We start from the raw sequence: 23,261 nt of genomic DNA, 5'->3' as shown, positions 1-23,261 counted from the left end.
TTGTGTTGCTGTTAATTGTTTGCAGTTTGTCCAAAATGAACAATTTTAACTAATAAAAAATTATTTTATACATTTTCATTATTTAGTTTATAAAATATTGAATTAATGGAGATAAATATGTATGAACTAAAAGCATCATACTTACTTTCTTAAAAGTAATTAAATAGATTGATTATTTTAGTTGTGTTTTAATTCCAAGGTCTAAGAGTGAACTGTTTAGGCTCTAAGCCAGTATTGTAATCAAGAATTAACTGATTTTCATTTTAAAATCTTTGAAGTAGTAGAAACTTTAATATGTATTTTATTGCCTTTACTAAGAAAAAGAAATTGAGCCTGTTTTAGAGATGTTAGAAAATTGAAGCATAGTTTAACAGACTTTGTTTTGTTTTATAGTGAAAATGCCTCGTGTGAAAACATCACAATCTGCAAAAAAAGGTCATACACGCAGAAAGCTGGCAGAACAGTTTGCAGTAGGGGAAGTTTTCATTGATGTGACCAAAAAGGAATGGAAAGTAGGACAGCCCATTGGCCAAGGTGGTTTTGGTTGCATATATCTTGGTAAGTTTATGGATTCAAATACATACATGTGTGAACATATATTCTAAATAATTTTTTATTATCAACTGGGTCTAGAAAATATAACCATTACAGAATGTGACTAAGCAATTATAATACATGTTGTGCGTTTGCATTGAAATAGATATACTCTACAGTGGAGTTGGTAAAGAATATTCTATAGTTTTTAATTCATTGAGATATCAAAGTGTATCTTGGGTTATTTTGCCATCTGTAAGATCAGTGTCTATAGGATAAACATTATCATACATTATATAAAGAAAACAAATAACTAACGTAATTAAAAGCAAATTGTCTTTCCCTACACTCCCATCCCTTTTATGACTTCTATTTTTTTATACTTTTTAATGTCAGATGTCTTAACACCTAGTAGTATTAGAAGAATGAAGTATGGAAATGATCTGAAGAGATCCCTTGTGGAACTCTTGGACCTTGTAAACCTTTCTTAAACAGTTCTTAATCTGATTGCTTCAAATATTTCTGGCTTTATCAAGATATTTGGTAGTAATAATCACATTAATAGTTTACTTTTATATAGCATTTATATACACAAAATACTTTTCTTCACAGCCTGTGAGGTAAGTAGTGCATGCATTTATTAAGAAACTATAAGTGCATGCATTTATTAAGAAACTATATTCTAAGTACTTTGCTAAAATCTAAACTTTCAAAGACAAAATTGAAACAATCTTTGCCCTCAAAAAGGTTTTATTTAATCGGGGAGAAATTGGTCTGAGGAGAGTCAAATCAGTAAGCTATTAGAGATAATAGCAGTACTGCTATGGTAGGATGGTAAAGGTACTGTGAAGAATAGTTTCATTTGAGTAATGGATTCAGAAGCTGGATTGAAAAGAATTAAAAAAAGAGTTTAAAGGAGAGAAGTAAAGGCACCAAGTGAAAATGACTTTTTTCAAGGAATTAGGTTGAGAAAAATATTAGAAATACAGGTCCATAGTGGGCATGATAAAATATTTCTGTTCCTAATTTTCGTCTTACCATTTTCTGTAGACTTTGAGAAGTTGATTAGTATCTTCATAAAAGAAATATCTATTTTCCCCTCATCAGTTTAGTAGTTATCAATTTTGTGTCTCTTTGAAGGGGATAAATGATAACTTCAGTGATCTATCTAGCTTTTGAAAGAGAAGAATAAACGTGATTCAAGAATTCTCAAGAACTTGATTCCCTATCAAGGTTTGATGAGGGCAAAGAAGTAGCAGCCAGATATATTTGCTTTAATTGTTTTAACAATAAAATGATTTCATAAGATGGCTCCTGCAAAAGTGTATTTGCTCTGAAATAGAGGTACCTAATTGATTTTTGTGGCAATGACTCCATTGTAAAGCTTATATAGACTTCTCAGAAGAATGTTTTCAGTGCATGAAACATGTAGAATTACAAAGGTAACCAAATATATTGAACTGCAGTTATCAAAATATTGAAAGAACTAAAACACTTAAAACAGTTTTAAAAACCCCAGTCTAAAGGTAGTTTTGCCCCTTTCAATTTTGTGTAGGTAAAATTGGTCTGAGGAGTAATCAGTAAGCTGGAAATTTAGGAGGCTGTACTTTTCTTAGTTTGTGACCTGTCATATCAAATGACCTTATTTCACACTAGCTCTTTTGTAATATTTGCCATCAGAAAGTATGTAAAATATTTTGATGTTTAGACATGTTATAAAATATTTTAGAAATCTAGAGTCAGTTTTAAATAAACATTTCTATCAACCTTAGTTAAACAGCCTGGAGGGGGAGATATGATTCTATATAATTCAGTCTTGGTTAACCTTTTTCTCATGTTCTCTCTCAGCCAAGTTTACATTACCATTTTGTGCAACTATTTCAACTTCATATTGTCTATCTAAAGTAAATCCTTTTTTTTTGTTGTTGTTGTTGTTTTTTGTTTTTAAATCTGACCATGTTTTTTTTATCACTTAAGCACTATCTAAGTGACATGTTTCCTGGGGCTATGCCTTAAGGAGCTCAGACCTCTCCCATCTGTCCATTTCAACCATCTTTGAGACTAAAAAGCTCCCTCTTTGGTGTGAAGACGAATGATATATCTATCTTGGAATGTTACTTCCTAAATGATGAAAAATATTTGCTTTTATATGTTATGGACAATTTTCTTGTTCTTTTTTGCTCTTTCAGGGGGCTGTTTGTGTAAGAAATAAAATGAGAGACCTTTTCTTAAATTTCTGTAGTTGGTAAAAAAAGAATTTAAAATTTGGTATAAGCATCTTGAACTATTACTTGGGCCTTTTCCATTTCATTCTGTAGGGGCATAAAGTTGTATAGACCTTAATGTGTATATGTCAATAGCATTTTTTCTTATAGTTTATACCTTTTATTCTGATGTAATGTTAATTTTTTTTTTTAACAGCTGATACCAATTCTTCAAAATCAGTTGGCAGTGATGCCCCCTGTGTTATAAAAGTGGTAAGAAACTATTTTAATTGATTTCTTTTTTTCTGTTCATTTAGTAATGATGTGCTCTTTAAACAAATTGAAATTAACTATAAAATTATATATTGAGTAGTATGTATTACAAATGTCTCTTGAGACAAAAATAGACCTTAATTTAAGTAAAAAGTTTCAAAAGTCTCTCTCCTTTCCTGCCATTAAAAAAAGTCTTAAGCATGAGGTAGACAGGAATTTTAATCAGTGTATCAGAAATTGTTAGTTCTTTTTCCTGTATCCCTTTGCAATAGAAGAGAAGCTTTAGTTCAATAAAGTGGAAACAATGAAAAAAATTGCATTACAACTTATATATTTTTTGTTGTATATATTTATCTTCCATTTAGTCTTTTTCTTTTTTGGCATCCCTCTCAGACTTTTCAAAAATTTGATAGATTTAATAATTTATGATTGTTTTGGTCTAATTCTTTGGGATAACTGTGAAAATAATGTATATTTAACCCAAAGGAATCTAAATTAAATTTTTTTAACTGTTATTTGATATTGACTAAATTCTTAATGTTTCCATGCCTAAGGTTGTGAAAGCTTTCTCTTTTTCATTCTTCTGTTTATTTGAAGAACAGCTTGATTTTATAGAAACACTGAATCTCAGATTTGTAAAGGAACTCAGAGGCTACTTAATATAAACAGTTTTTGAAAAGCAATCCCTATTTTATTTCTGACAAATAGTTGTTCAACAGTGACTTGAAGACCTCTAGTCTTGGTATAGAAAATGCCTATACCAAGGAGCCTGTTTCATTTTTGAATTGCTCTAATTAGGAAGTTTTCTCTTAGAACAAACTAGAAATCTGCTTCTTTGACCCTTTCCCTCACTGTTTCTAGTTTCAACCTCTGGGGACAAGTAAAACAGATGTAATCTCTTTCATATGTCAGATTTTTTTAATCAATTGAAAATAGTTTTCATTGTTCCCTTAATCTGAATTTTAGCTGGTTCTTCTATGACATGTTCCACAGTCATCCACATTTCTGTCTCTGTCTATGTTAATTTATTTGTGGCCTTAAAATATAGAAGAATGAAAATGATTTTAAGATAAATGTCAACTAAATTTTTTTTTTAAAAGAAACAACACAACTAAAACAGAATAGTTATTTTGACAAGTTAACATCTTTTTCATAACCATACATCAGTTTAACTTTGCAGGGGAAAAAATTGATGATGCTGAATTTTATAGCTAAACTCATTTTTGATGTGATTTTTAAAATGATCATAAACAAGTTAATTTCGAAGTTTTAAATAGAAAATATTTATTTCACAATATTTCACTGAAGAAACTGATCTTATCTGACATAGACTCTGATTTCTACTGCTCATTTAATTCAATTCTCATTAATTCTTAATTTACTTTCTATATAGAACTCCTTTCAACTTAAAAATCTATCTCTTATGTCATAAATAGGAACCAATGAAAATATACTGAAAAAAATTTTTATTTTGTAACTAATTTTTCTGGAATGCAAATATTTCATATATTGAAAAAAATGTTACCACTTCTAGACTGGATTCTTTGAAAGCACATACTATACATTTCATCAGTTCCTCTGAGTATTTACTGTAGAGATCATTATATGTAGTATTAAATAAATTTCTTATTTACTATCAAAACATAAAACACCTGGTGAATTAAGGAAATGAAGTTTACTACATTTTATATGTATGAAGTTGCAGAATTTTATTCTTTAAAAAATTTATTCTATTAGCATTCTGTTTTGTTTCCTGAATGTGTTAAAAACCATACCTGTGATAATGATTGTGAAAGTTTCTTTTTCAAGAAGTAATCCAAATAATTGAATATCTTATGTTCTCTTTTCGTACAAGTGGTCTTCATAAATATATGCCTTCATTAAAAAATATTCCTATTCACAAATAAGCAAATTATATTTTCTGAAACAAGTTTAAAATACCTGGAGATTCACATGTCTATTTCCAAATAAGTAGAATATAGTTCTGGTGTGTCAATAGCATTTTATTTTTTGAGTTAAATTACTTTGAAGAGAAAAAAAGTTCTTGTAAGCTTTTTGAAAAAATTTCAAATATCTAATAAAAATTGGTATATTTTTTGTATGCTATTTGTTTTTGTAGTTTAATCAGGGATTGGGCAATAAAGAATTGACATAAGCAGAGATGAACTGAGATGGTTATATTCTCCTAGCTATGAGAATTTTTTGATCATAGATTTGATTCATCTGTCAAGAGAATTCCCTGATTTGTGTGGAAGATTGGACAGAATGATTAAAGTCTTTGTCAGCCCAAGCTTGATTCCATAAAATGCCCGAAGTTCATTTTATTTTAACAAGCATAGTTGACAGTAGTTGGTGGTAATTTTTGGGGGTAATCTGAAGTTAGGTGGAGGTGATGACTGTAGGAAAGATAGCAAGTCTTTTTATCCTAAAATTGGATAAAACTTCTGACTTGGTTAAATTTGGCTATAAGAAAGGGATTTGGGTATAAATTGGAGATATTTATAAATCGTCCTGAGCATTTCTTACTGAAATTCTGTTGAGATTAATAGGTATGTTCTTTAGTTCAAATAAAATCAGGGAACATTTTATGGAACAGATGTAATTGGGTACATTACAACAAGTATTTATCTAGCCAGTGAAGTACACAATTTAAATAAGACCAGGTCTTAACTCCCTAAGGAAGCTTGCCATATCTCATAGAGGGACAAAATAGTAACTTTGATATGATATAACATTGCATATTGATAAATGCTGTATGTAGTAGTTTATGATGAATCCTTCATTTTATGGAAACAGCCATATTTCTCATAACAACAAAATAAGCAAGGTCTAGAATAGAGAGGATTTCATTGCCAATTTGCCAATAGATATTTCTGTTCTTATTTGCAAATAAGTCTGTGACATGTAATTCTTGAATTGGGTCTTGAAGAACTTTTTCATGATTATTATCACCATGTGGTTTTCAGCCTATTCATGAAACATAACAGTGCTCTTTCATGTGTGCTTTGCACAGTACAACTTCATAAATAGAATTAATTGTTAGATTTGGGCTGTCCTTAGAGATCATCTGGTCCAGTTCTTTCATTTTAAAAATGAAGAAACTGAATGGTATTCAGTAAGGGAAACTTACTTGCTCAGGATCATACAGATAAGTGGCAGATTGTGACTTGAGCCTGGATCCTCCTAAGTTCAAGTCCAAATTATTTCTGCTATGCTATCTCCTCTCATAAACATGTATGTACCAGCCTCTGCTTCATTAAGGTGGCACATAGTTCCTTTCCATGTACTGGTGATTCATTCATTCATGAAAAATTTATTAAGTAGTAAAGTCCTACTCAGATGTTTTGTTTTAGAAATGATAATAGAATCTTTAAAACTATGCCACTGGAATACAAGCTTTATGGGTCCTATAAGATGAAAAGTCTTAGTCTGGGCCTGGTGAACAAAATGTTTGTTTTCCAAGGATCAGTCTGGCTATGTTTAGTTAGATGTAGGATGATAACTTTGGAAGGAACAAACAACTCTTGAAAACCATCTGCTAAATTATAAAGGTTTGTAGTGATGGTTAAAAGACACATTATTTTGAAATCATAAATTCTTGAAGAATTGAAATATGTTTGCTGTACTGTGCTAGGGTATTATTTAAGATACCTAATAAATAAGGATTGGTTCTTCCAATTTTTGAGGGACAATCATTTCTCCTGTATCATGACATATGTTCCTAAAGAGCATTGAATTAAGCACAATCATCTAATGCTGCTAAAGACACAACACTCAAAAACTTTATCATCAACACATTAAAAAAAAAAATAGGACCCTAATAAAAATGGTAGCATAATTTTATATATGTTTTATGGTTAAGGAATACATTACTACTAAAATAAAGAGTGGATGCCATTGTGGTCTTGGACTGCTTTTTGGCCATCCATAAGACAATCCCTAAGGCCATCCCTCTGGACCTTAGGGCAGAGGCTAAGATAAGATGGAAAGGTGTGATGAGGATTAACTTCTCTCCATTACGACTTCTACTGTATCAGAGGATATACTACAAATAATGGTACTTTTACAAAGACCTGAAGTTTGTTAGTGAAATTAGGGTATCAAAAGATATTGCACCTTGTGAGTTGTGTTAAAATGCTACAATTTTCTATGTTCTCCCTTTGTTTTTTTCTGAAGAAAGACTCACAAAAGCACATTTTTCCATTTTGCATTAGAACAGATAAGTTTTGGAAAAATGCTCATTATAGCAGAACTAATTTATACAAATTAGAACTTAGATGAGACAAATGTAAGGTGCTATGAAGTCATATGTGAGAGATAACTTTTAGATTATGGGCTTATCTGGGAAAGTTTTGTAAATGAGGTAGCAGTTTGCTCAGTCACATAGCTAGTAAGTGTCTTGAGGTTGGATTTGAACTCTGGTCCTCATGACTCTGGGCCTATCACTACTGAATTGCCCTTTTCAGTCTTTAGAATTGGAGAGGGGGAGCATTTCAAATCTAGGGAGAAAAAAAATAAGGAAAGTTTAAAAAAAAGAGGAGTACATAGGATATTGTTTAGGAGGCAAATAATGATCCAGTTTGGTTGGAATTCAAAATGCATGAGGAGTGAAGTATTATAAGATATGATTAAAAGCATTAACTGCAGCCAGATTGTGAAGAGTTTTAAATGTCAGACTAAGATTCTTTGGTAGGCATAGGGGAACCATTGACAATAGTTCTTCTGTAAATGTTGGTATGATGGCAAAAGAGTGAGAGGTTCTTTCAGTCAAACACTTAAGGAACTGTGAAAATTGACTTTTGACAAGAACATTTGGACAATAGGACTGGAGAGAAGTAAATGGAAATTCAGTAAGAAAAGACCCTGTGAAATAGTTTGTTATTAGAGTCTAACTTTTGGCATCCTTGGTTCAAATTGTAAAATATTTTCAAGGGCAGTTATTCTAGGACAAATTCTAGCAAACTACTACTATCAGTATAAAGCTCTGATTTATTCAGTTAGAACTTACTGATGTACCTACTTTAATTTTCAAGTTTTCCTTCAGGCACTAATTTATGAAACTTGGAATAATGAGAATCAACCAGTGTAACTCAAGCTATTATAATGAAAATCCCCCTACAAGGAAGGATCATGGAACTTATTTCATGCTTTTTTTCCCCCTTCACAATGGAGAATTCCATTATAACAAAATAAAGGAGACACTTCTTTGGCATTCATTTTAGGAAAATTTATCTATTTCTGTAGAAGAACAATACTTTAACTGAAGACTATTTTATTAACATATTTCAAATTTGAATTGCTTTGCCAAGTCTACAATATCCAAGGTTTAAAGAAGAAATTAGGACTGACATTTTAACCCGGAATATCACCAAAAGTATCTTTAAGAATTCTAGGTGTCAAAATGAAAATGACAATAGGGGAAAAAAATCATTAAAATGTGATATATTTCAGTGGTACAATCTGAATGCATTTGGCTGCCATTTAGAAATAAAGTTGTATGAAATATATCTTCCGTACTAAAAATTATGAAGTATGATTTGAAAATTCATATCACCACTCATGAGGAAAATCAAACATGAGTCTGAAAACTTTTTTTCCATGCAACTACCAATTACAGATATATATTAGTTTATACCTGAGGCACCATGATACAGTGAACCAAGTGAGTTCTACCTCTGCTTTTGCCATGAACTTATTGATAATATGACTATTTGGGTAAATTGCATTTTCAAATTTTTAAAAATTTGATTGTGCCTAAAAAATATGCTAGTAACTGGGAGAACAAAAGGTGGTGGTAGAATTTTGGGGCTTGGTATTATTCAGATTAGAAAGGTAGTGCTGTGGATAAAGAGCAGATCTCACATCAGGAATACCTTAATATGTATTTTACTAGTGATAACTACTTAATATGTGACTCAGTGATTTGCAAATCTTGCTCTTTTAGAACTTTGGGAAGCTCTCTGTTAAGTTACAGGGAAAGAGGCAATCTGCATTGATGGATGAATTTCCTCATGAGGGGAGAGATGATTATCCTCATGCCAGTGAACTCATCGTTTTAGACTCTAGCCCTTTTATCTATATTTAACTACAAATTTTCCTTAAGTTATTTAATTTTTTCCCCATTTTATTTTGCCTGTCAAGATAAATCCATTGTGTGACATCTACAAAAGTGTAGTTACTATGACCTTCAGTTAATCATTGCAAAGACCAACACATGGAGAGTTTCAAGACCTGGATTCAAATCCTGTGCATGATTGCTGCTTTTCTGAATTTGGTCAAGTTTTCACAGATCATACTTTCTCAGCCTATAAAGTTAAGTTGGAGATATGATTTCAGTGGTTCTTTTCATTTCTAAATTCCCCAAAATATAAGTATAAGATGCTTTTTACCTGGAAAAGGAATAGATTTCACAGCTTTAGGTAGAGACTATGTGAATACTTAAACCAAACAAGAAAGTAGTGAATTAGTATTAGGCACTAAAAGGAGGTATGCTGAATACAGGCAATCCAAGTAGCCAGTTAGAAAGCAATGTGAAGAAGCTTAGAGAAAAACATTGAACCAGAATAATTTTCAAATACTTGTTTTTCTTTTTCCTTTCTTACCCAATGATATTTTTAATCTAGCATGTTACTTCTAGGATCAAATACAAGGCTTTTAAAGCTTGTCATAACCTGATTCCTTCCTACTTTCCCAGTTTTCTCTTATTCCCCTCCTGATAATCCAGGATGCAATGACACTTCCTTTTCTGTTTATTGCACAAGATACTATATCTCTGTACCCCATGACTGGAATTCCCACCCCTTCTCTCTTCCTCCTGGCTTCCTTCAAGTTTCAAGCTAAAGTCTTACCTTCTTCAAGAAGCCGAAGTGTTCTCCTTAATCTTAGTGTTAAATTTGTCTCCAGGTAATCCTGTATGTATCTTACTTGTACACAGTTGTTAAGAGTGTTGTTTGCTCTTCACTTGTTATGACTTTTTTTTTTAATTGCCTTTCTTTGTATCACCAGTGTTTAACACAGTGCTGGCAGGTTGTAAAGGCATACCTTTTCCTTTCTTAGGGCCTATAGGGAAACTTCTAAATATCTATGCACAGCAACCTGACCTTCATCTTAATCCTTCCTCTTTCTCCCCCCAATCCCTTCTATATACACACAAATACTTCTATATAATCCTTATATTTTCTAAAAGCTGTTGTTGTTAAAACTAAGCCAGTAATTATTTTTTTCTTATTGTGGTTTCTTACCTCAAAGTACTATCCTGTGAGACACTCCCATTTCCTCTTCTTGGGAATCATCAGTGGCTCCCAACTGGCTGTAGATAAAAATATTCAACTTGTTATTTAAAGGTCTTTAAAATTTGACTACAGCCTAGCTTTCCAGATTTATTTCATATTATTATTTATGTAATAACCAAACTATCTATTCCCTGTTAACCTAGCTCTTGCCTCTATGCTCCATATCTGGTAATTTATTCCTTTTTCATATTTGTCTTTTAAAATTACTTAGCTTCTTTTAAATTTTAGCTTAGCCACTACTTCCTTTGGAAAGCCTTTCTTTCCCTTTAGTTGTTAGTAGTTGCTCCCTCCTCAAATTACCTTTATTAAAAAATGTTTTCATATTTTATTCCCCAAGTAGAGTGTATAAACTATTTGAAGACAGGTGCTAATTTTTTTTTTTTTTGGGGGGGGATAGTGTCTCTAGTACTCAGTACTAATACTTAGAACTTGGCACATAATAGTAACTTGATAAATATTTTTTAATTGAATTGTTACACATTTCCATTTTTAAAAGAAAAGGTGTTTAAGTAGAACTGATATTATTGTATTGTTACTAAGCTTTATCCTCACATTTAAATTATCTTTAATTTATCACTGGTAAATACTGATAAACAATTTTGCTAACTGCTAATTCACTTTGTGAACACTGCTAATTCAGTTTGTAATGCCAAAGATTAATAAAGTAAATTTTTAGGCATTTTCTTTTAAAATAGAAATCGCCAAAAAGGGTCATTAAAATTAAAGCAAAGTACAGAGAGAAGGCATATCAGAAGGGAGTTAATACAAATGTCTAGGAAAGCTGGGATAGGATGGAGGGAGGATGAAAGGATGAACAATCTCAAGAAGTTGATACAACATTGAAGAATAGACCAAAAAAAAAAAAAAAAAAGCCAAATGTATGAGACAGGCATTAAATTTTTTTGTCTAAAAAGTTATATAAATACAATTTGCAATTTACTGTGCTATAAATTGCAAAAAATAAATACAATTTGCTTTTATTTTATGATGTTTCCTAAGAAATTCTAACCCATGAAATATAAAATGACCCTTCCCCTCAAGGAATTTACAGTCTATTTAGCGAAAGGACAATCCCCTGAAAAATTAAATAGCAGCTTACAATTTAAAGAGTAATTCCCAACAAAAATGGGAGAGATATGACAAAGTATTACAGAATTAATTCCTCTATGAATGATTTTGACTAAAAAGTTCAGAAGAAGTTCCTTGGTAATTCTCTTTAAGAGAGCTTGTAAAATTCTCTTTAGGATGATTAAAAAGAAAAACAAAAACTGGGAACATTGTTTTGTTGATGGCAATATTTCTACCAATATTTGATAGAATATTGTAGTTTAAAAGTTTTTAAAATATTTAAATATTGAAAAGGAATGATCTGTTTACAAATTACAATGATCTGTTTTGCAAATTAATGTAAATGAAAAATAGTTTAAAGGTATGAATGGCTAATTAAGTATGCCACTGTGACCTAGGAGACAAATACGAATTATTATCCCACTTTTATTATAAGATTTTAAGAAAATCATTAACCATCTTTTGATAACATGAGCAGATATTACTTGTTTCTACAAATTTTATAAATTCTTTTGAGAATACAGGCATCAGAGTATTAATTAATATTAATTGGTATGGAGCAGAATATAATATAGAGTGAATTCTTCATGTAATTCTCTTCTCAGGAAGCTAATGTATTTCTGAAGTACCAAAAGGACCACTATAAACTTAATTTCACCTCTGTGTAATAATATACATATCTTCACATGTGTGTATCACTGATAGAAAAGTGATATATAACCTTATAAAACTATTATTGAGTTCCTAATTAGCTTTTGCATGGAAGTAAATTGTTACCTTCAAAGATCTTGTAGATTGGAGAAGGTGGGGGATGATCTTAGAAGTTATGGGGAAAAAAGAACTGAAACTCATAATTTTAACACCAAATAGGTAATTTTGATTATATTAAGTTAAAAAGTTTTTGTACAAATAAAACTAATGCAGACAAAATCAGAAGGGAAGCAATAAATTCGGAAAACATTTTTATATTTAAGGGTTCTGATAAAGGCTTCATTTCTAAAATATGTAGAGAATTTACTCAAATTTATAAGTATTCAAGCCATTTTCCAATTGATAAATAGTCAAAAGATATGAACAATTTTCAGATGAAGAAATTAAAACCATTTCTAGTCATATGAAAAAAAAATGTTCCCAAAGACATCTTAAAGGAGGGAAGAGGACTCACATGTGCAAACATGTTTGTGGCAGCTTTTTTTATAGTGTCTAGAAACTGGAAACTGAGTTAATGGATGCCAATCAATTGGAGAATGACTGAACAAGTAATGGCATCTGAATGTAATGAAATATTGTTGATCTATAAGAAATGACTGGCAGGCTGATTTCAAAAAAACCTGGGAAGACTTAGATGAACTGATAATGAAGTGAGCAAAACCAGGAGATCGTTGTATTTGGCAACATCAATATTATAGGACGATCAATTCTGATGAACATGACTCTTTTTTAACAATAAGATAACTGATGCCAGTTCCAATGATCTTGTGACATAGAGAGGCATCTACATTCAGAGAGAGGACTGTGGGAACTAAATGTGGATCACAACAATATCTCACTCTTTTTGTTGTTGTTAGCTTGTATTTTGTTTTCTTATTCATTTTCTTTGTTTTTGATCTGAATTTTCTTGTGCAGCAAGAGAATTGTATAAATATATTCACACATATTGTATTTAACATATATTTTAACATGCGTAACATTGGATTACTTGCCATTTAGGGGAGGGGGTGGGGCGGAAGGAGGGGAAAATTTGAAACACAAGACTATATTTTGAAAAATTATCTGAATATATTTTGAAAATAAAAAGCTTAACTAAAAAAAAAGAAGTTATGGGAAAATGATTGTCACAGAGATCAAGAAATTATATTCATGAATGTCTGTTTTTTCTTTACTTCCTTGTAAATTGTTCTTTTGTTCTCTGCTGAATACTTTATTCTTTTCCCCCTCTTTCATTCTACTCCCACTTCCAAACAAGCTACAGTTAAGAAAAGATATATTTATGTATACATATGTAAATATATACATATATACACAAGCTCACACCCACACACACCCCACATACATACACATCTTTCCTATTCCTGCTGACTCTTTAATTAAATTCTGCTCCATAACTTGGCTTACTATTACTTAATCTTCTCGCCCCAAGAGATCCCTCCCTGGTCTTCTTCCATCACTCTTTGCTTCCCCATCCATCTATCTCTACCCCTCTTATTTCTCTATAGATTTTGGAGGGTGCTATAACCTTAATAGTATATTTGTAGTGTTGTCTATTGAACTCGTTCCCAATGAGTAAGTTTTTGGAACTATGAGCCCTTCTGCCCCTCCCCTCCTGTGCCTCTATATCTATTCTTTTTCTGCACCCCATTTGTTTGTATACATGATTACTATTTTTACCTTTATTTTGCAATCTTTCTTTGGAACTTATCCTATCGTTGATGTAAATCTTAAAACATAAAGCATACTTTAATCATATATACACAATTTTTTACATTTTAAAGAGTTTGTCCATGTTGAGTTCCTTAAAAATGCTCTTTGATATTGGCTCTTTGATACTGGACTATTAAAAGTTGTGATCAAAAAGAGAACTTTGACATAGTAATATAGGAAATAATCCTAGAAAATTGTCCTGGAATGATAGAACATGAGGAGAAAGTAGAGATAATTACAGAGATATCTATAGCTATAGAGATCACCTCAAAGAGATCCTTTGTGGAAAACATATAGGGATATGATTGCCAAATTTTTAAAAAACCCTCAGATCAAAAAGTAAATTTTGCAGAAACAAAAAAACAATTCATACATATGAATTAGAATTATGTAAAACTTATTAGCAACCACAATAAAAGACCACAGCAAAAAATTAGGCCTGTGGCCAAAAATATAATATCCGTCAAAATCATCTATAATTTTCAATGAGAAAAAATGGACATTCAACAAACTTGCAGATTTTTAGGACTTTCTAGTAATCAAATCTGAACTTAACAGAAAATTTAATTTTTATTAATTTAATTTTTAGTTCCAAATTCTCCTTCCCAAATGATATTTAGAAAAAATAAGATGGTGATGGATTCTGGAAAGATGTCAGAATAGGTTGGTCCATTCATATTTTAAATTTCAGGTCAGCCAGTTCAGCTCTATTCTCAAATCCTTTCCATTTTTGCATTTGTCCTTGTCACTGTTCATAATTATCTTAATATCTTAATGCTAGTTTACTCCTGCTTTTTATTTCCTGGAACCCTAATCATATACTGCTGCATAGACTAGTAAATTCATGCAAATTTGCTGACCTGCCCCCCTACACATCTTAACTGCTTTCACTGTAGCAAGTGAATCCTCCTTTTTTTTTTTTTTTTTTTTAATTTAATAGCCTTTAATTTACAGGATATATACATGGGTAACTTTACAGCATTAACAATTGCCAAACCTCTTGTTCCAATTTTTCACCTCTTACAAATCCTCCTTTTGTTGATGTTCAATTATATCTAACTCTTTATGACCCCAGTTGGAGTTGAGGTTTTTTTTGGCCTTCCCCAGCTCATTTTTATAGATGAGGAAACTTAGTCAAAGAGAGTTGAGAGACTTGCCTTGATTCACCCAGCTAGGATGAGACCTTCTAAACTTGATTTTTTTATTCCATTTAGCCACAGTGAATATTTCATACTTTCTCTTTCTTTAAGACATAGCATTATTCTGTTTCCTTCATTATCTCAGCTAAAAACCTCATACTTTACTCAGAAAAATTGAGACCATTTGCCTTGTTCCCTTTTTTCCCTTTCTTCATTTCACCAAATCTTTGACATCTTTTTCTATTCTCTTGTCTTTTATTTTAGCCTCTAAATAAGTTTGTCTCATCAGGGCCATCATCCATTATCTCTGATCTTCAGTTTTGTTTTCCCTATTTGTTAGTAAATTTTTTCCTCTTGCTTACTAAATACTAAATACTTATTCACCTGACTTTGATTTGATTGTCACCCTAATTTAGACTCTTATTTCCCATCTCCAAGATTAAAATGGACAGAGAAATGATGCGTGACTTTTTATTCGTAGATTATTGTGCGTCCACACAAAGGTGCGACAGAGTATGCATTGTTTCCAAGCTGCTTGTGCTAATTTGGTCCCTCAAATCATTTGGGTAACCCAGTGATTACCCAAATTATAACTGGGTATTATTCTTCTGTATCTGCTTCAGGCTGACAGAGGGGATAGAGTTGTCTTACCTCAGTAGTTCTCAAGGAATTGAGTATAGACTGTCCAAGCAATGTGGGGCAGGTATGGGCTGCTATCCTTCCTGAGAGGGCGTGTGAAATTTGATTGAGTCTTGCCTGGAGAACATAAATTTGGCTAAAAGGTTTAAGAGGCAAGGTCCAAACATTAACTGGGTTTTTTAAGGCCTTTTTGGGGTATTTGCTGGGTGATCAGCCATTTATGGGTGATCATACCATGATAATGGTAAATGCTATGATATGGTAAAGAATGTGGTAAAGAAGTAGACTTGGGGACAAAATAGGAAATTAAAGAATTAAAGAAGCTACAAGAGATAGCTATTTACCTAATTTTTTCCCTCTTCACTTTATTTCTGCGCTTTCTACCAGCCAACTTTCCTTCACTGCCCTTGAACAATGATGAAACTATTAATTTTGTCAGTTACTTTTAACACTTTAATATTATTTAATCTTTATTTTTCCTTAAAATAAATTCTACACAGTATAACATTGAAAATTACTAAGATATTTCAGAAGGGTTGAGTTCCTGGAACTACCCCAAAGTCTCAGGAATTTTCTCCTGTAGAATTAAAATGACTAATTGCCAAACTTTTTAATGATTCATCTCAAAACCTCCAGAATCTGTTTTTAGTGGTTCTTCATCTTTAATTATATAGCTTTATTTCTATAGCCCTAACTTGTCCAGTTTTGGAACCATAGAAAAAAATATCTTAATGACTTTTCCTCTTTTCTTTTAACCTAATCTCCCACAGAAAGCCTGAGTGTGGGAGTTAGTATAATTAATAATTTTTTTCAGTTTTTTCCAGTGTTCTCTCTAACTACAGCCCTTAGAAGTTTTTCTGGCTGACTACATTTTAAATCTTTCAAGGTCTTACAAGCTGATTCTGTAGAAGACAACCTAGAGGGGAGTTCTGTGGGAGGAGTGAGGGAATTGTTTGTCCACTATGTTGTAAGCCTAAAGAATTATGTATTATGTTTGATGTATACTTAATTGTATTTCTGTTAGGAAATGGATAGCATGCTTCTTTACGATCTTGTTGTTATACAGATTATTTTCATGATTCTGTTCACTCTGTTAGGTCAGTTCAATTTCTAAAAATGTTCATTATGTGTGTCTTGTTTCTTATAATATCTTATGGTGCAACATTATTCCATATACTACAATTTATTTAGCCCTTCACCAGTAGTGAATTTTAGTTTTCCATTAAATTTCTTTGCCACTGGGAGAAAAATTGTTATTAAAAATATGTATGTATTTTTTGTATTCCTCTTTTCTGTTCTCTTTGTTCTGAAGTATGGGGTGGTGGTAGTGTTGATGGTATTGGTCTAATGGTAGTATTGCTGATTAAAAGGGTATGCGCTATTTTTCATGACTTTGTCAGCATAATTCAGAATTGCTTAGTGTGCTTGTCATCCTCAGTCCCATGAACAACGGTCACCTTTCCCTTTATTTCTTTGCCAATCTGAAAGGACTAAAATGGAAACTCAGAATGGTTCTAGTGCATTTTTCTTTAGTTATTTGGAGCAATTTTTCTTATAGTTGTTGAGAACTTGACTTTTTTTTTTTAAACTTCCAATTAATATCCTTTGATAAATTGGGGAATATGTCATTTTTACAAATTTAAATCAATTCCTTTATTTATGCTGGAAATGCAGCTTAGAAAAGTTTGTTACAAAGATTTTCCTCCAGTATTGGGATTGTGTTTGAGCTCTTCCAGAAATTCATCTTGGGCATGTTTTCAATTCACTTTTTTCCTGCAAGAATTTGCTAGTAGTTACTTTGACATCATTGTCTTCTGTTTTTGTATCTTGATCTTCTTTGTCACCATAGTAGCTTTTTATAGTGATTTTTAAAAAATTGTTGTTTGCCCATTTTTCTAATCTATATATTGACTTTGAATTTCATATTTAAGATAGGCTATATTCCTTACATAGTTCTGGAGGTTTGGAAGTGCTTCCAACATGTTGTTTGGGAAGAGGTGTAGCCACTAACTCTCCAGGTCTGGGCTCTGTTCCTGACTTAAAAGTTGTTATAGGTAATGGAGTGACCAAATAGCGTTGGGTTCTTCACTCATTGCTAGCACAGTGATCTGCTGTTACTTTCTGAATAATTACTAGATCCCCTTATTGTTGGCTGTTTTGGAAGCTGCTGCTTCTACTGTTGCTTATTGCAGCCATTTCCAAGTTTGATATTGCTAATATGTGAGTTCTTTACCAGGTAATTGCCCTCGTGTCACAGATATCTATCTCTTTCTGACCTTCTAAATTGACTTGGACTTGAGGAATGACTCTTGAGGTTTACTTGACTTTGCCATTACAGAATTTGATAGAAAACATTATTGTAAAGTTGTTTGGAGGGTAATATTGGGAAGGGTCTTCTGCAGTACTTTCTCGACTCTGACATGTTAGCTCTGACTTCAGAAATCTTCCCGTAGGACTGAAAGAAAATTTCTTATCCCTCTGATTTGTTTATGGTGTGTGACCTTTTATATCTAAGTCATGTGTCCATTTAGAATTTATTTTGGTCTGTGTTGAAATGTGTTGGTCTGAACCTAATTCCTGCTATACTACTTTCCAGTTTTTCCAGCAGTTTTTATAAAGTAATGAGTCCTCACTCAAAACCAAGAGTTTACTAAGTTCATTTTTTTTGTTGTTGTTCTACTGTGTGTATTTATAAATTTGTAAATTTTTTCTTTTAGTGTTGGTTAGGAGCAGAATAATAGAAAGTTAAAAGAAAAAAAGACAAAGGGATAAACTAACATTTTTAAAAAATGTAGAATATTCCTGAATGGTCAGGTAGCAAAATGAATACAAAAGCATGGTCCAATTATTAAAAGATTTCAGATGTACCAAAATTTAGATTGAAGTAAGATTATTGAAGAAAACTAAGATAAACTTTTTTTTTTTTTTTGCTGTATTGATAAATAAGAGAAATAAAAGTGGTTTAGGTACTCTGTTCAGTGTATATGGGATGATGAGAATAGCTAATAAAGAGCAGGCATTGCTTTTCAGATTTTTGAAGAATTAGGTTATATTTTATGTGGATCCAGTAAATACTCCCAGTACTCAAGCAAGAAGTGATTAAAAAAAAAAAACACCCCTCATTTCCTGAAAACAGTTTATCAGTTAATAATAGAAAGGAGGGATGTGCCCTTTAACTTTGAATAAAAGACAAATACATCATTAGCTGTTATATTTGAGAAAATCAACTATTACTTTTTGGTTTCTGTTGTCTTTGTTGTCCCTGTTAAAGAGAATCAACTTTGGACAGAAAGAATGAAAAAGGGTAATTATTGATACTTAAGAAAAGGAGAGGGATAATGAAAGGACATCTCTCTGTCCTTGATTATTTCTAGTCACTAGTTCTAGATTAACTACATTCAACGTGAACTACTAACTGTGATTTTGAGCCCATTGTCACTGATCTTTTAAAGAAGATGGGGATTAGGAAACTGAGGAAGGATAATTATCTTTCCTAGTGTTTAAAAAGAAAAGATAATACAATCTGCAAGCTATTGTATTCTAATTTCTCTTTTTATGACCAAACTTTGGCCTATAGTTACTTTCTGTCTATTCTATTTATTTTACAAAATGATATATGTATTGTCTCTTCATTGCAGAGTGAAATTTTGTCTGAAATACTAGACCAGCTCAACAGTTGGCATTTATACAGTTGTTGAACTCTCTTTAGACTAAAATTAATGTATTGTTGACCTCTCTTCAGACTAAAATTAATGTCAAAGTCGGTTTAAAATAAAGTATGATTCAAATGCTCTTTAATTAGGAAATATAATGGAATATGGCTGCATTGTCAAAATCGAGGAAACCAAAGACTTTGGTGAAGCATAGGCAGACTTATATGAATGGATTCAGAATGAAGGAGCAAAAGTAGAAAAATTACATAATGACAATAAAACTGAAATCGAATGAAATGAGATTTTACTGATCAGGATTTAATTTACAAAAGTGAAACTATTGGTATACAATAGTTCATATATTGTCAAACTGGGACAGTATGATGTCGGTTTTTCTTAACTGCTTTTTATTCTTTTTCTTAATTGCAAGAGTATTTTCATGGATAGATATGGGAAATAAAAAGCTGAGAAATGAACTGGGAAATAAATGTTGTAAAAACAAAATGAATAAATAATTTAAAAAATTATAAAAGCTTGTTAGAAGACTGAGCCCACTTAATTGATTTTACCCATTTTATGCCTTGTAAAAATAGGAATTACGGGACAAGTAAGACTTAGAATATTCTGAACACATTTAAATATGTTCTGCTATGCTGGATTTAATGTTATAAGGATAAGCTTAATTACCAATATATATTACCTTTATGTCAGATAAATCAAATTTAGAATAAATTTCTTGTTTTTAATAGAGAAAATCTCAATTTAAAATAATAGAACTAATTATAAATAATTTGTATTTTAAGGAACCAAGCGATAATGGACCTCTTTTTACAGAATTAAAGTTCTACCAGAGAGCTGCGAAACCAGAGCTAAGTAAGAAATTTATTACATATTTTAATGTGAATTTTCTTTTTATATGTCAGTTCTATCTATATTACCCGAGCCCAGACTTCATCTTATTTTGTTATAAAACATTTATTTTAACATTTTTATTACCTCTAGGATCAAATAAAAATTTCTCTGTTTAGCTCTTAATGACTTACACAACTTGACCTCAACCTACCTTCCTAGTCTCATTTTCTATTACTCCCCCTCTATACTTTGTGATCTGGCCAAATTAGCCTTTGTTGGGGATACATATAAAAATTTTCCCCAAACTTCTAGATACTAAGTTAACTTCAGAAGAGTAATTAACTCTCAGTCTTTATTTTCTTGACTGTTGACTTGTTAACAAATAGTTTGATATGACTTTATAAATTTTTTGGTAAGAAGTTTTTATTTAGATTTATATAAAACAGATTTTTGTTTTTTAACTTATAGTTCAAAAGTGGATTCGTTCCCATAAACTGAAGTACCTGGGTGTTCCTAAATATTGGGGTACTGGATTACATGACAAAAATGGAAACAGGTAAAGATAAGTATCATGGTATTTGTGAAACTTTTTAATGACTAATTTTTTAAAACTATAAATTCCAACTATGACAATGTATAATTAGTATGATAGGTAACAGTTGATAGACAAGCTTAATGACTATCTGACTTTATACATAGGATATTATGATATTTTATTTTGTTGTGCAGTCGTTTCAGTTGTGTCTGTCTCTTTGTTACCCCATTTGTAAATTTTTTGGGGCAAAGATATTGCCCCATTTCCTTCTCCGGCTCATTTTATAGATGATGAACTGAAGGAAATGGGGATAAAGTGGCTTGCTCAGGGTCACACAGCTAATGTCTGAACAGATTTGAGCTTATGTTCTTCTCTGACTCCAGGCCCAGACACTATTCACTATGTATGATATTTTATTAATAATATATATATATATATAATAATAATTATTATTTTGTAGATTAGAAACAAAGACCATTTTTTAAATACCAATAATCTATAGCTTTATTTTATGTCTCTAAGACTTAGAATGGAGCAGTCTGAAAAATATTACCAGCTTTGTAACTTTTGTATTATTAGCCTTGATTCCTTATTCCCCCTTCTCCATCGCCAATATTTCTCCATAATATTTTTTTCTCTCTTTTTTTTTATATTATAATAATTTTTTATTAACAGAACCCATGCCAGGGTAATTTTTTTACAACACTCAACTAACTTCTGTTCCGATTTTCCCTCCCATCCTCCACTCCCTCCCCTAGATGGCAAACAGTCCTATATATGTTGAATATGTCGTAGTATATCCTAGATACAATGTATGTGTGTAGATCCAGACAGTTTTCTTGTTGCACAGGGAGAATTGGATTCAGAAGGTAAAAATAACCCGGGAAGAAAAACAAAGAATGCAAACAGTTTACATTCATTTCCCAGTGTTTTTTCTTTGGGTGTAGCTGCTTCTGTCCATCATTGATCAATTGAAACTGAATTAGGTCTCTTTGTCAAAGAAATCCACTTCCATTAGATTACATCTTCATACAGTATCGTTGTTGACATATATAATGATCTCTTGGTTCTGCTCATTTCACCTAGTATCAGTTCATGTAATTCTCTCCAAGCCTCTCTATGTTCATCCTGCTGGTCATTTCTTACAGAACAATAATATTCTATAACATTCATATACCACAATTTACCCAACCATTCTCCAATTGATGGGCATCCATTCATTTTCCAGTTTCTAGCCACTACAAAAAGGGCTGTCACAAACATTTTGGCACATACAGGTCCCTTTCCTTTCTTTAGTATCTCCTTGGGGTATAAGCTCAGTAGAAACACTGCTAGATGAAAGGGAGCGTATGCACAGTTTGATAATTTTTTTCTCCATAATATTTTTAACATTTGATCTTTTTTTCTCTACTCACAGAGCTGTCACCTTAGTTTGAACTTTGATCATCTTTCATCTAGTTTATTGAAGTAGTGTTGTAATTGATCTTGCTTCAGTTCAAGTCTTAACATTGTATCCATCCTTCACATTGCTTACAGTGATTTTTCTCATGTATGAATTGATTATATCATTTTTCTTTTTAGATAATGTCAGGCACTTCCTATTGCCTGTAGAGTAACATGACTCCTATATTTATCTTTTTTTTTTTTTCCCTGAGGCAATTGAGGTTAAGTGACTTGCCCAAAGTCATACAGCTAGGAAATATTAACTGTCTGAGACCAGATTTGAACTCAGGTCGTCCTGACTTCAGGGCTAGTGCTTTATCCACTGAATCACTTAGCTGCCCCTCCTGTATTTATCTTTTAAAGTCCTTTGTAATTTGGTCTAACCTATCTTTCCAGCGTCATTGGATAAAACTGCTCTGGCACTCTTTGATCTAGCCAAACTAGACTTTTCTCTCTTATAGACATATATAGCATTGCTTATCTCTGTGTCTGGACACTGATTATCCACATGCCTGAAATATGTTTTCTGCACATCATAATCAGCTTTATAAAGGGTGACTTTTTCTTGAAATACAAATCTTGTACCATTTTCTTTATGAAGCCTTTCCTGGCCTAAATCTAGTTATTGATGTCTTCTCAGTACAGTATCTTGATTGTAAGTATGTATGTGTGTATTAACTTTATATTTATTTTATAAAGGATTTATTACCACTGTTAGAATGTACTTGTACTTCTGCTGAGCCTAACAGTGTTTTTAGTACATGGTAAATGCTTAGTAAATATTTGTTTTGTTGATTAATGATGCTATTTGGAAGCATATTGCAACTCAGAATTTATAAAAATATACAGAAAAAGAGTCATTCCCCAATAGTTATGTGGTCAAAGGCTATTGATAGTCATTTTTCAAAAGAAGAAATATATGCTGTCAACAACTCTATAAAAAATGCTTACAAAATCATTAAAAATAAAGAATGCAATAAATTCTAACATCTCTATGGTTTCATTCCAAACCTATCAGATTAATAGAGGTGACAAATTTCAATTGCTAGTGTAGTTTTGGGAGAAGTGGTACATTAATGCTCAATTGGTGGAGCTGTGAATTGTTTCTGCCATTCTAGAATATACTTAAACCCATGCATACCACTAGTGGACACATACTCCAAATGAGACTGAAGAAAGCATAGGATTTATGTGTACAAAAAGCAATT

The 23,261-nt window shown here is 31.7% G+C and overlaps 1 protein-coding gene across 6 annotated transcripts in view; it reads left to right on the top strand.

Annotated features, from left to right (window-relative positions):
* The window catches only part of VRK1 (VRK serine/threonine kinase 1), a 114,043-nt gene that overhangs the window by 50,470 nt on the left and 40,312 nt on the right, over positions 1 to 23,261 (top strand). For all 6 annotated transcript variants that reach the window (XR_004232103.1, XR_004232104.1, XM_012550489.3 and 3 more), the window contains exons 2-5: positions 394 to 558; positions 2,956 to 3,011; positions 20,027 to 20,096; positions 20,544 to 20,631. Coding sequence is in view for 4 of the 6 variants with exons in the window: in XM_031953292.1 (XP_031809152.1) it covers positions 394 to 558; positions 2,956 to 3,011; positions 20,027 to 20,096; positions 20,544 to 20,631 (379 nt within the window). In the remaining 2 variants the exon portion in view is untranslated. The remainder of the gene's footprint in view (positions 1 to 393; positions 559 to 2,955; positions 3,012 to 20,026; positions 20,097 to 20,543; positions 20,632 to 23,261) is intronic.

Source organism: Sarcophilus harrisii, chromosome 2 (genome assembly GCF_902635505.1).
Source record: "Sarcophilus harrisii chromosome 2, mSarHar1.11, whole genome shotgun sequence".
Classification (NCBI taxonomy): Eukaryota; Metazoa; Chordata; class Mammalia; order Dasyuromorphia; family Dasyuridae; genus Sarcophilus; species Sarcophilus harrisii.
The sequence above is the reverse complement of the archived record's forward strand: the minus strand, read 5'-3'. Positions and strand labels throughout refer to the sequence as shown.